The following is a 13,256-nucleotide window of genomic DNA, read 5'->3' as shown; positions in this document are numbered from 1 at the left end:
AGTAAAGGACAAATTTCAACAAGTTTGTATGTAACTAAGTTGGTTATATGCTTATTAGACAATCAGTTAAAGCTATTTAAGGTTTTTCCCTATGATCAAATACTAATGTACTGCTATAAACCAAAGTTTAATCCATATGTTAAATTGACAAGGATTTCTTAAAAGCACCAATTTACTCTTAACACTGTGTCTGTTAAGTTTTATTCTCTAGAGCAATTAATCTTTAAAACTAGGGCTTAAACAATTATGGTAAATAACAACTGTTTAGAGTATTGTACTACATTACAGAGTCTAAACTTATCTTTAAAAGTTAAACTTGGTTAATATAAAACATCAAGATAATTGCATTATTACTCTTCTTTATATATTAATTTTTTCATATTTTCCAAGTATACAAGTCTTTAAGGCAGAAAAATTTATCAAGCTGCTACTCTCCAAACTAAACTTGTCTGTAATGGTAATTTTAAATTTATAAGAATAGTTACTTTTATTAGGATTTATTTATATCATTTAATGTTCTGTAACTGGATCTGAACCTTATGATAACTTCTACACTAGGATAAAAATGTAAATGTATTTCTAAAAGATAATGAGAGCTGGATCTATTTAAAAGTTAATGTTGTGAAACATGAAAGCATTTTGCCACTTTTCCACACAAAGGAAAGTTAAAAGCTCTCTCAGACTTTCTCTGATTCATGTTTTAGATATAATGTTATATTGTGCTAACTAACATTCCTATAGATTCAGGAAACAAGATATGTAAACGTTGTAAATGACATTTAAGAGACAAAGATCAGCTTCAGAATTAGAACACTTTACCTAAGATTTGTGAAGAGCCCTGCCTTACCTGAGATAAGGCTCTGCCTCCCACCTCACTGCATGTTAGAATAACTCCAAAGTAGGCCAGACTCCAGCTCATCCAAAGTTGTATTCAAAAGATTTATTTTTGTTGTAATCTCAAATAGGGGATATAATGTATAATTCAGTCAAAATTCAAGATAGCTATTACGCAAGCTGAATATATTTTTACTCTTGCTAATTTCATTTTGTAGAACTGTTACCTGTTCATGTTTTGCAGAGGTACTGCTTCAAGAACGCATGACCTAGATTAACCTGAGATAATGAGTCATCACCTACAGGACAGAGAGTTTATAATGGTAACTTCCAGTATTAATATAGACCCCAGATAAATAAAGGGTAAACGACTGTAAGGTTATAGACACTGATGTTAAAGCCCAGTACTCTTACTTTAAGACTGGTGAGACTGCCTTGCTGGATGTTTAAGATCAAGTTTAAGATTAAGATTAATACAAAAGGGTCAAGAAAACCAGTATTTGGCTCTTGCCCTCTGCATCATCCTGAACTCAGGGAATGGGAGAGCTTCTCTAAGGAGTTTTGCAACTCTGGGCCACATGACCTCCCAATCAGGGAGATTAATGAGACCACTGGAGAACAGAAAGCCAATCAGTTCACCTGCTGCAAAGAGGAGGGTCATTGGAAAAGGGAGACATCCCTGGTGCTTCCAAGGGAAGTCACCTCATCAAGGAGACCCTACCTAACAAATGGCACTAATGGAGCTAAGAAGCTGCTCTGAAGTTTCCCAGGAGTGACTCCTGTGGGAACTCAGTTGACTCTTAACAACAGACAGGAACAGGTCAAATTGACCAGCTTGATCTTAAACACCTAGCAAAACAGTTAAAACCAAAACATAGCCATTTCTGGGCATTTAAAAAGAAACAATAGTTAAATGTAACTTAAGATGCATACTTATGTTAGCCCCCTAGAATAAGTAAAGACTGAGAGATTCTTAAGCAGGAAGGAGTGCCTGATAACTATCAAGAGAAACTGCTAGAGTCAGAAATTTTGGGTTGGTATAAGGTTTACAGATCTTCCTAAACAGGACCATGCCTGCTAAATTGCCTACAGAAGTTCCTACAAGATCAGATACACAAGTTCACCAACCAATTGGTCAATCAACTGCTTCTCCTTCAAGACTACCAGCCCCTGACACCCAAAGCTGAGGTGTATGATTCACTATTGACACCTCTGGCTCCAAAACTCTGCTCCCACCTAAAGCCTTCCCTGATCCCCATTTTATAGGAATGAGACTCTTCACCCCTAACAAGTAGGAAGAAGCTACAGAAGAAAGACCATCGTCCCACCCCCGTTATCTATAAAAACAAAAAAGGAGGAATATTGGCATCAGATCTGCCATTTTACCTATGGGCTCCTAAGTTTCCATCCTGAGATAATTCCCCTTAGCTTCCCTTAAAATGTAGAGGTCAACCCCACCCCAGTCCATGATGCAACCCCTAAGCATGCTTAAAAATTCTGATTGCAGACTATAAAACTGCTCTGTGAGAACCGACAGGCTGCTGCTTTTCCCAGGGGGGACAGCCTTGTCGGTTGGCCCCATGTGCAACTGACAACAAATCTCGTGTGAGATTCTGGTGTGTGGCGTGGTGCTCGGACTCTGTTCAGACTGTGTGTGTCCTTTCAGTCACTGTTCTTTGTATATTAAATATGTTCATACCTTCCAGGTATACAAGTCTTTAAAGCAGAAAATTTATCAAGCTGCTGTTCTCCAAACTAAACTTGTCTGTAATGGTAATTTTAAACTTATTAAGAATAGCAAATTTTAATGGAGACTTATTTATATCATTTAATGTTTTATAACAGGACCTGTTATCAATGGGATATATGTAAAATTTTACATTACCTTCTACACTGGGATAAAAATGTAAACTTATTTCTAAAAGTTAGTGAGAGCCTGATCTGTTTAAAGGTTAATATCATGAAACATGAAAGCATTTTGCCACTTTGCCACACAAAAGGAAAGTTAAAAGCTCTCTCAGTTTCTCCTTGATTCATGTTTTAGATGTAATGTCATATTGTGTTGACTAACATTCATGTAGACTCAGGAAACAATACATGTAAACTTAGTAAAATGATATTTAAAGAGGAGGCAAAGATCAACTTCAGACATTTTACCTAAGATTTGTGAAGAGCCCTGCCATCCCTGAGATAAGGCTCTGCCTCCCACCTTACTACATATCAGAGTGGCTCCAAAATAAGCCAGACTTCAGCTTATTTAAAGTTATATTCAAAAGATTTTTTTTGTTGCAAAATAACTGTGATCCAACAAGGGATATAATGTATAGCTCAGCCAAAATTCAAGATAGCTACTATACAAATTAAATATGTTTTTACTGTTGTTAATTCCATTTTGTATTTTCCTCATAAGCTTTAAAACTGTTACCTGATTAATGTTTTGCAGAAGTACTGCTTCAAGAGCAAACAACCTAAATTAATTTGAGATAGGAAACCATCACCTGTAGGGCAGATAAGATAATATAGACCCCAATTAAATAACAGTGGGTAAATGTAAAGTCATAAACATTGAAGTTAAAGTCCAGTACTCTTTACTTTTTGACTGGTGACACTAGCTTGCTGGATATTTAAGATCAGACTTAGAGATTGAGATTAAAATACAGGGGCCAAGAAAACCAACATTTGGCTCTTGCCAAATGTCATCCTGAACTCAGGGAACAAGAGAACTTCTCTAAGAAGCTTTGCAACTCTGGGTCACATGATCTTCTGGTCAGGGAGATTAATGAGACCACTGGAGGACAAAAAGCCAATCAGTGCACCTGCTGCAAAGAGGAGGGTCAATGAAAGAAGGGAGACATCCCTGATGCTTCCAAAGGAAGCCACCTCATCAAGGAGACCCTACCTAGCAAATGGCACTAAAGGAACTAGGTAGCTGCTCTCAAGTTCTCCAAGAGTGACCCCTGTGGGAACTCAGTTGACTCTTAACAGACAGGAACAGGTCAATTTGATCAGATAGATCTTAAACACCAAGCAAAACAGTTAAAACCAAAACACAGTCATTCTTGGGCATTTAAAAAAAAGAAACAATAGTTTAATGTAACTTAAGATGTACACTTGTGTTAGCCCCCTAGCATAAGTAAAGACTGGAAGCTACAAAAGAGAGATTCTTAGGCAGGAGTCCCTGATAACAAGAGAAACTGCCAGACTCAGAAATTTTTAGTCAGTTTAAAGTCTACAGATCTTCCTCACCTACACAGGTAGGCTTAATCTGTTTTCTAGTATGATTATCTAGCCCTAAGTAACAAATACAGAGATCTCTGCTAAACACAGGTTATACCAATAAAAGAATATTTTACAAAAATCAGATGACATTAAGTAGCTTAACTATATTTTCTGGAGACATCAATGACATTAGAAATTAAATATTATGTTTACATTCCTGACAACTCTGACAATGTTAAACTTCCCAAATAAAGGCTTTGTCCTCTCCAGCCTTTGTTAGGTCTTGTTATAGGAACAACTTCTCATTTCTTCCACCTCCTGATGAAAGGTTTCTGTCATCTTCATGATACTCATTGGCATGTTCCAGATGCTGCAACATTTATTTTGTATTAATTTCATTTCAATACTCATGTCTTTTTGTTTCTTTCTCAAAGAAGCACTTGCCCCAGATGACTTTACAACCTTTTCTTCCCAACCAGACTTCTACCACAGACCCCTCCATTGACCTGATTTCTAAAAGGGAACTCCAAACGGCTTGCCCCATGCCACCCTCTTCCAGCTAGAAATAAGAGCAGTCATCATCCATTTCCTTAAGGTAGTAAGGAGTTTCTAAAACTAGAGGGGGGAATGAAGCCAGAATTGAGAACAGGCAATTAGTGTAGAATAGGGATTCTGGTCAAATCAAGGAATGGAGGCAATCAGAGTCTGGGAAGTTGGAAACTGCCCTTGGGAGATTGGAATGTCCATGTCTAGAGTCCTTTTGATCACCAAGGTTACCTGCCTAACTGCCCCTCCCAAAAAGCTGCAGGCAGGGAATTGTTTATTAATGCCCACTGGGCCCCTACCTGCCTGAATCCTCCCTGTGGCCCTTTCCCCTGCCATCTGCTTCTCACCTTTTTTGCTATGTCACTGGCATCTCCTGGGCCTAGTCACTTAAGCAGCAAGGAGAGACAAGCTGGGGAAAGAGCAAAGGAGACCCTAACCTATAAAAGATGCAGGGCACGCTCACATCTGGGGATTCTAGAACATCAGCCATGGCCCCCTTCTCCCTCCCAGGAGACGTCTGTATTATTACTTTTTAAATATTTTATTTTTACACACTGCATTTTGATTCACTGAACACAAATGGGGTACAAATGTTCGTTTCTATGGTTGTGCACGATGTAGATTCACACCATTCGTGTAAGCATACATGTACATAGGGCAATGATGTCTGTCTCATTCCACCATCTTTGTATTACTACTTTTAAATAAATCTGCTTAATATATGCTTGCCTTGGCGTGCTTCTCTGACATTATACTTCAACATCTGAGGAAGCAGAACTCCGAGGAATCCGATTCACGCTGCCACTGTTGGAGTCATGCTATCTTTTTCTGTGTTCTGAGAAAACCTCCACCACAGCAGGCAACCGGAAAGCATTGTTTTCAGACGGGTTCTCTAATTTGCCGGGGAAGATCCAGGACTTGCAAAAGCTTCCCCCGGTGTCCCCACACCACGCCCGCTCACACTGAGGCGCAGCCCGACAGCCGTCCTCCCCTCCCAAAATCAGAGTAGAGCGGGTGCCAAGTTGGCAACACAGTCTTGCGGGCCAGGGCACGTCCCGAGGCCCCGCAGAGCGAGGGACGCCAGACAGCGGAGTGCGCGCCGGGCGCTGCCGCCTCCATCCCGAGGGCGCAGCGAGGGCGCAGCGCGGGCGCTCGGAACTCGGGCAGGACTTAGGGGGGAGGGACCGTCGCCATCTTTCAAAGTTTCTCGCAGTTGCACAGTTCCCCTCGGCTTCCTGTGGGGGTGGGCGCTGCGCCCTAGCTGCTCGGCCGCCCGCCAGCCCGCCAGCCCGCCAGCTCCCAGCGGAAGGAGGCGGAGAGTCGCGAGTGTGGGGCCCGGCCGGGCGGCGGGGACCCGGGACCGAAAGGCACGGGGCGGGCACGCCCGGGGTCCCGCCCGGGCGCCGAGAGACGGCTCTGCTGAGAGGCGGCGCGGCGAGGACGGGGCAGCGGGACACGGGCGCCGGCGGGGCACAGCTGGGCCGCCCAACACCTCCCTGCCGGTGCCCTTTCGGGCGCAGGCGGCTGTGCCCGGGAAGCCCCACGCCTCGCCCGCGCGCGCCCGGGCTGCTCGCTACTTACCCACGGAGCACGCGAGGAGCGCCAGCAGCGCAGAGGACGCAAGGCGGCGGGCGCGGCAGGCGGGCGACTGCATCCCGGCCGCTGGGGCTGTGCGTCCTGCCTGGACGCGGGGACCGGAGACGCACTGGGAGCGGAGCTGCGCCGCTGCCGCCGCGGCTGACCCTTCTCCGCCGGCTCCCCTCCTCCCTCTCCGGCTCCGCCATGCCGGCTCGTGTCGCGCCCTCTGGTGGCCGGGAGCGGTAGCGTCCCGGTACGCGCGGCTGAGGCTGTGGCCACCGTGCGGGGCTTGGGCAGAGGTGGCTCCGCTGTTCCACTAGGTATCTGACCTCTGTTGCCTCTGTGCACCAGTCTCCATCCCTCCTCCCCAACAGTCCCCCGACCTGGATCTCTTCCTCTACCTTCTTGCCCTCTCACCTTAGTCATCCCCTTGCCTGAGTCCCCAACAGTAGGTCACTATTTCTCCTTATTACAGGAGGAATCACTTTTCTTCCCTGCTAATGGACTGACTGCTATAAAAAGAACAAAAAAATCAATAATTCAACTCTTAATATTGTTGGCAGCAATGTTGTGCTTTGATGAAGGTGTTTTTAATCAGCTCAACTATTTTACTTAATATTAATAACCTTCTTTTAAATGGAATTTGAGCACTGGCTTGGAGTTTGCTTTTAAAAGATGTTTGTGGTAAGGTAATTTTCTGTGACTGTAATTTTAAACGTTCACTGTCATGAAAGAGGAAGGGTATGATTTTATTCAAAAGGTCTGATGAAAATAAACTGGAATACAGAGCAGTGGAATGACATCGGAAAACCTCAATAGTGGAGTCCCTCCTGTCTCCATTAGACTATCAAGGGACTCCCTCCCCTGCTAGGAAGAGTCATGGTCCCAACAGGAGGCTGACCCAGTTGTTGTGTGCTGCACTAAAGAGGAAAACAGTTATAAATGAGGAACTAGGAATCCCCTTTTAATGTTTCTACATGCCTTTGGGCCTCCCTCAAGCCTTCACTCACATGTCTCGGCCTAAGTTTAGACCTTGACCTTCTCAGGCATTGTTCATACCTTCATTCATATTTAATCATATATTTCAGACACCTTCCATGTGTCTGCCACTCCACCAAGTACCTACTACCATGAGTCTCTTCTCCACAAACCTCAACATTCACACTTGCTCGATATTAGTGAAGCCCCAGGCCCCAGGGTTATTAGTAGGATGTGGGAGAGATAAAGAAGTAGGTGGTGAATAAATGTTTGTTGACTTGAACCCCATAAGCTTGAGTGGCATTAGGGAGTTTAGCCTGGAATTATCATCTGTCCACACAACAGCTGCTGAGGTTTTTGGGGGGTTTGTTTGTGTTTGAGATGGGGTCTCACTAAGTTGCGCAGTCTTGTCTTGAACTCCTGGGCTCAAGTGATCCTCCCACCTCAGCATCCCAGGTACTGGTACTACAGGACACACTGAAACCAGCTTCTGGAAAAGGAAGTCTGGAGGCAATGAGTTTTCTGTCCCTGTGGCTAATCTTTACTCCTTAAAACTGGAAAGTATTTCCTGCATTAACTGTTTCATATGAATATGAATGCCAACAGTGCCATTCTTTCCCTTTCAGTCAAAGTTTGTAGCCCCATGTAAGTACCATTTTCATGGGAGGGAAAAGAAATATAGTAATCTTTCCATTTTGTTTTTAACTGAAGCTTTTAAAATTTATGACTGACCCTTGATCCCTTTTTCCTTCTTGGGAAAATTCTAAAACCTAACTTGCCTAGTTCAGAGTTCTAGATTGTTTCTAACTTTCTTTGAAGAAAATATCCTTTGCCTGTGTTAGATTTTAAACATTTAACCAAGATGTGTTTAAGTAAACCCAGAAGTCTAAAAGTAAAGCAAACCCAAATGCCTACTCCACATTTGGTAGTAAGTAACTCTAGGAACTTAATCAATGTTTTCATCAAAATTCCTCAAGATACAGTATCATTATATTCCAGAACAAGGTGTGGAAAATTGGGCTCGAAGGACGACAGAGAGCACACTCTCTAAGTAATAAACTTGCCAGGTGTTCCCCTTTCCATGGTAGACATTGATAAACGGCACATTACAAATCTCTGTAACTCAGGTTTGAGAAAAGATCCCCGCTCAGTTACTCTAGGCATATGATAAATGGACATGCTGGGAGTTCTTTCCCTCCATCACAAGTTTAGAGAGTTTCTTGGAGCAAGCACACTCATGAGAACATTAACAGATAGACAATAAGGCACTGCTTGCCTGTAACTCCAACTGTGAGGGGACAACTCTCAGTAGGAAAAACTAAATCTCATGAACTCACAGGATTGGGATATGAAGAAGAGTGCACCGTAGCTGTCTTCTTGTGTTTTACTTACCTTAATCCCAGGTGTTGTCCCCACGCTGGCTCCTGGGAGTACACCACTTCCCATACAGTGGGGGAAGCAGGGTGCTGCCTCTTTGGGACACCCTACAGAAATATAATTCAATCAGCCTCACAACTTTTAAATAATTTTATAAATGCAAAAGGAGAACATAAAGACACATTCATGATGTCATTGATAGCCGGATAATCTAATTAGCAGGTTTTCCATATGAATGGTTTCTGACTTTATAACAACTTAACTTTTGACCCAAAAAGCAGAACTCCACTCATAAAACTGATGGTGAACTTCTGGCTGAAATGCCCATTGACAGGCTCTGGGGCAGGTAGAGAGAAGCATAAAACATGATCCTGAGCCCCAGAACTCATAGTCCAGTTAGGGAGAGAAAATGTTCATAACTGACTTTACTACTGGGCAATAAATGCTATCGCACAGGTGGATGGGAACACTTGGAAACACAAAAAAGAAAAATGAATCTTTGGAATGAATCAGAAAAGCAGAAGTAACTTTAGTGCAAGGTCTTCAAGGAGAAATAGTAGATTTCTGGGCTGAGAAAATGAAGGGATCCAATTCCAGGCAGAGTCGCAGCAAGCACATGGCAAATCAGGCCAAAGCAGCATGCTGGGCTGGAGGAGGGACAGCGGCGTGGCCAGAGCTTCTTGGTTGACTCCTGCCAGCCTGCTGCCTCTCACCTGTGATGTGGAACCTGGTTCTAACAAAGGCCAAGAACCAGGTTCCAACTCTCCCACCCTCGCTGGGCCCTCTCAGACTTAGACCTAAAGCAATTTAGCAACAGAAACATTCCAGGAGAACCATTCTCTTCCCACAGTGAGAAGTAGTTTTAAATTATGAATGATCTTGAGAATTATCTCCAGACCTAAAATCAGGCCTAGAGTCTGATGGTAGAATAGAATGCCTGAAACTGGTTCCCTAGGGCTTAAGGTCATTGTGATACCAGACCCACGAGACAGCACTTCAACCCTAGGTTGACCCTTCCCTCACCCCCAGAATCTGCACCCTGGGCAACAGGAGACAAACTGATCATTTCACCTGACGCTTTAACCTTTAAGAAAACAGGGGAATCTTTATTTTCCATAGGGGAAAGTGAGATAGGATGAAAAGAGACCAAGCAAAAACTTACATCACTCCTAGCAGATCCAGGACCCACAGCCCTCTTCAGGAGCTGAGAAAAATACTTTGAGGACTTAATCATGGTTTCTCCAATGCCTTCAAGGAGCTTGGTTCACTTTGCTTCCAAAGCTGTTAAGAAATCACAGGCAAAACCCACTGTTGAGTCAGATTTTCAACTAAGATTTTTACCCAGAGGCTTAACCAGGGAACTCTCCCAAACTATCAACCCTGAACCAAATCCAGGAAAGAAAACACAGGTTGCACCACCACAGCAGGCCCACAGACAAGCCCAGAAAACTGAATTCGTCAAATTTGGTTTTCCAGTCTTTTAAAGACAGGGAATAGTGCACAGCCCCTCCATGAGAGGAAGGTGTCACCTAGAAATTTGTAGACAGAAATAAATGATCTACTTGGCTATTTTGTTCTCCCCATTAGAGTCAGGTATCCTCTTAAAGATAAGGAATCACTCACCGCAGGTGTTATCAACCAAGCAATAGGAACTGTCTGCATGTGACTTTGTCAAGAATAGAAGGCTTGGGGCATGATCACTCAGCAACTGACACAAAATGTGAGTGTTTTTGGTGCTATTGATAATAAGTAATTATTCATTTTACAACAGCTGCTTTCAGATATAGGATCCTGGTTAATACCCTTAAAAAATAAATAAAAACTCTTTTTGTATATCTATGGACAAACGTCACTAAGGAACTGCATGTGTGAGATCCTCCCATGGCACAGGTTGGGAGGAAGTTGTGCTTTCCTGGGAGCTATGACAACTAGTTAGGAAAACCAAGATGTACACAAACATATATGTCCCTGTGTTAATCAGCTTTTCATTACTGTGACAAAACACCTGAGAAACAACCTAAAGGAGGAAAGATTCATTTTGGCTCACAGTTTCAGAGGTTTCAGTCCATGATCGGCTGACTCCATTGTTTTTGGGCCTATGATAAGACCAAGCAACATGGCAGAAGGTGTCGCAGAGCAAAGACACTCATCTCATATTTGTTGGAAAGGAGAGAGAGAGAGAGAAAGAGAGAGAGAGAGAGAGAATGAGAGAGAGAGAGAGAGAGAGAGAGCACGCAAGGCATGGATCAAGGGCAGAATATAATCCCCAAAGGCGTGCACTCAAGGACACACTCCCTTCAACTAAGTCCCACCACCTACAGTTTCTACTACCTCCTTACAATGAAAATGTTGACTCCATCAATGAATTAATCCACTGAGAGTCAGAACCCTCCTGATCCAATCATTTCCTAAAAGCCCCACCTCTGAACATTGCTGCATTGGGTACCAAACCCTTAACACATGAGCTTTTGAGAAATGTTTCAGATCCAAACAACATCAGTGCTCTAAGAAGTCTAGGAACAAAGTTAGGCAGAGGACCAGGAGAGGGAAAGGGCATCCATCAGAGGGCTAGAGAAGGCAGGGCGGAGAAGGGACCATTGCAGACAGGCTGTCGGCCTCTGGAGAAAGGCACTCCAGGCAGAAGGGACGGGGGCGTTGGCATGGAAGCTGGGAGGCGTAATTGTTCAGAGACAGGAAGAGTTCAGTTTCTGTACGTGGGGAAGCAGCTTAGGTCCCCATAGGGGAGGACCTCAGGTGCTGCCCACAGCAGACTGGCCTTCCGGTGTGGGGAGTGGCAGCAGTGGAGAGATGGGGAGAATGTTTCAGCAGGTCTCGACCCGTCCTCCACTCCAGGACTGTAGCCCTTGAAGGTCTATCTCGAGTCCTGCCTGGGACTCTCAGAGAAAGAAAGAATATTTCAACATGTGTTGAAGTCACACCGTGAGCACCCAGTTCGTGTGTGTCGTGATTTAATAAATGAACGATTAATTTGATGGTCATGTTCTGATAGATTACAGAGGGGGAAGTAAAGAAGAGAGACTGGATAAAAAAATTATGGGAAATACATGCTATAGCTAAGCACTCTGCCAGTTACATTCAAATATACGATTTTACTCAATACACACACATACAAACACAAAGGAACTATCCTTATTCCCACTTTACACATTAGCAAACTGAGTCTCAGGCAAGCCAAATATCAATAACCATAACTGCCTACTGTGGAAATTGGACTCTTTAACAGAGGTCCTATTAGTGAAACAGAAGGAAAGGATCACTGTCAAAGTGCGACAGAGACCAAACCAATTGTACTTGTGCATCAATACCGGCTGGAGCAAAGAGAGAGATCACAGACGGAGACCGATGAAGCAATTAATTAAAATGGAGATATGCCAGAGGAATGAGTTGGTGGGGAAAAATGAAAGATTATTATCGTGACTACTAGAACAAATGATACCTATACCCTCACAATATCCATAGATTAATAGCCTCAGTCTGGGCTCTTATTATGTACAGGTTACTCTTGGAAGTGCTTTGCATGCATTCTTTTCTGTTAGGTCATCTTTCATTTAACTCTCCAAAACAGTTTTATTAATATCGTCCCTATTTTAGGGAGGTCAAGGAGCTTCACTAAGGACTGCAATTCTCTTAGGGGGTCTCTGAGACTCTCCAGGTTTGCAAGGTCAAAACTATTTTTACAGCAAGGCTAAAATGCTTCATGCTTTTTTTCTGTCTGTGAAATTTCCATCAATGGTACAAAAACAATCATGAATACAAATGCTGTCTGGAATCACAGCATTAATCAAGGGAGGACACCAAACTGTACCTGTAGTGGCAGGGCAGCGGGGAGGGGAGTTCATTTAAGAGGGTCCTTGATGAAGCAGTGAAAATGTTGCTGTTTATTAGACCCTTGAATATGCATCATTTTAATAGTTTACATGATGAATTGAGGGGTAAGCATAAAGGCAATTCTGCATATCATAATAAGATATTGTCTCAAGGAGAACACCTGTGAGCTTGCTTGAGTTGAAAACCAAACCAGTTGCTTAGTACAGGGAACACCATGTTTGATTGATAGAAAAGCCAACAAACCACAATCATTCAGGCTTAGAATCTGGGCAAACATTTTCTCAAGTATAAGGCAAAGGGAGCCTGTCACTTCAAAGAAACAACTGATATAATTTGTTGCCAATGATAAAATTCAAACTTTCATGTGAAATTAGAATTTTGAAAACATTGTATCTGCTGCTGTGAGCTTTACAGCTTCCTGGATGGATAGTGGTGTTAACAAATGTGATTTTTTTTTTTTTTCAGATATTGTGTAAGGAAATGCATCAACATTTGGAGGATCTACATACTTTGGTGGAATATTTTCCACATGACCTAGGGATGATATTGCAAAAGCAGACATGGGTAAAATTTTCATTCAAAGTTTAAGATAGACAGTGGATTTTAATGTACCTACAGAAACCAATATGGTTTTAGATTCTACGTTGCAACAAACCTGTAACAAACTCCCAATTGTCCCAAATTTTGGTGTACTATCAAAGAATGTCCCCAACTCTATGAGAAGACTCTTAAAATATTTATGAACTGCTTATCTGTGTGAGGCTGAATTGTCTTCATTTATTTCTTATCCCAACAGATAAAATGAAGACACAGATGTGAGAATCCATTTGTCTTCTAGTAAACCAGACATCGAAGGGATCTACAAAGTTGTAAAA

At 42.8% G+C, this 13,256-nt stretch overlaps 1 protein-coding gene across 1 annotated transcript in view; it reads right to left on the bottom strand.

The window, feature by feature from the left end:
- Positions 1-6,406, bottom strand: part of B3glct (beta 3-glucosyltransferase) — a 119,924-nt gene extending 113,518 nt beyond the window's left edge. The window contains exon 1 of the mRNA XM_047554229.1: positions 6,181-6,406. Within this exon, the coding sequence (XP_047410185.1) occupies positions 6,181-6,253 (73 nt within the window). The 5' untranslated portion in view covers positions 6,254-6,406. The remainder of the gene's footprint in view (positions 1-6,180) is intronic.
- Positions 6,407-13,256: the final 6,850 nt, after the last annotated feature.

The sequence above is a fragment of the Sciurus carolinensis genome, chromosome 5 (genome assembly GCF_902686445.1).
Source record: "Sciurus carolinensis chromosome 5, mSciCar1.2, whole genome shotgun sequence".
NCBI lineage: Eukaryota > Metazoa > Chordata > Mammalia > Rodentia > Sciuridae > Sciurus > Sciurus carolinensis.
This window is presented reverse-complemented; position numbering and strand designations above follow the sequence as displayed.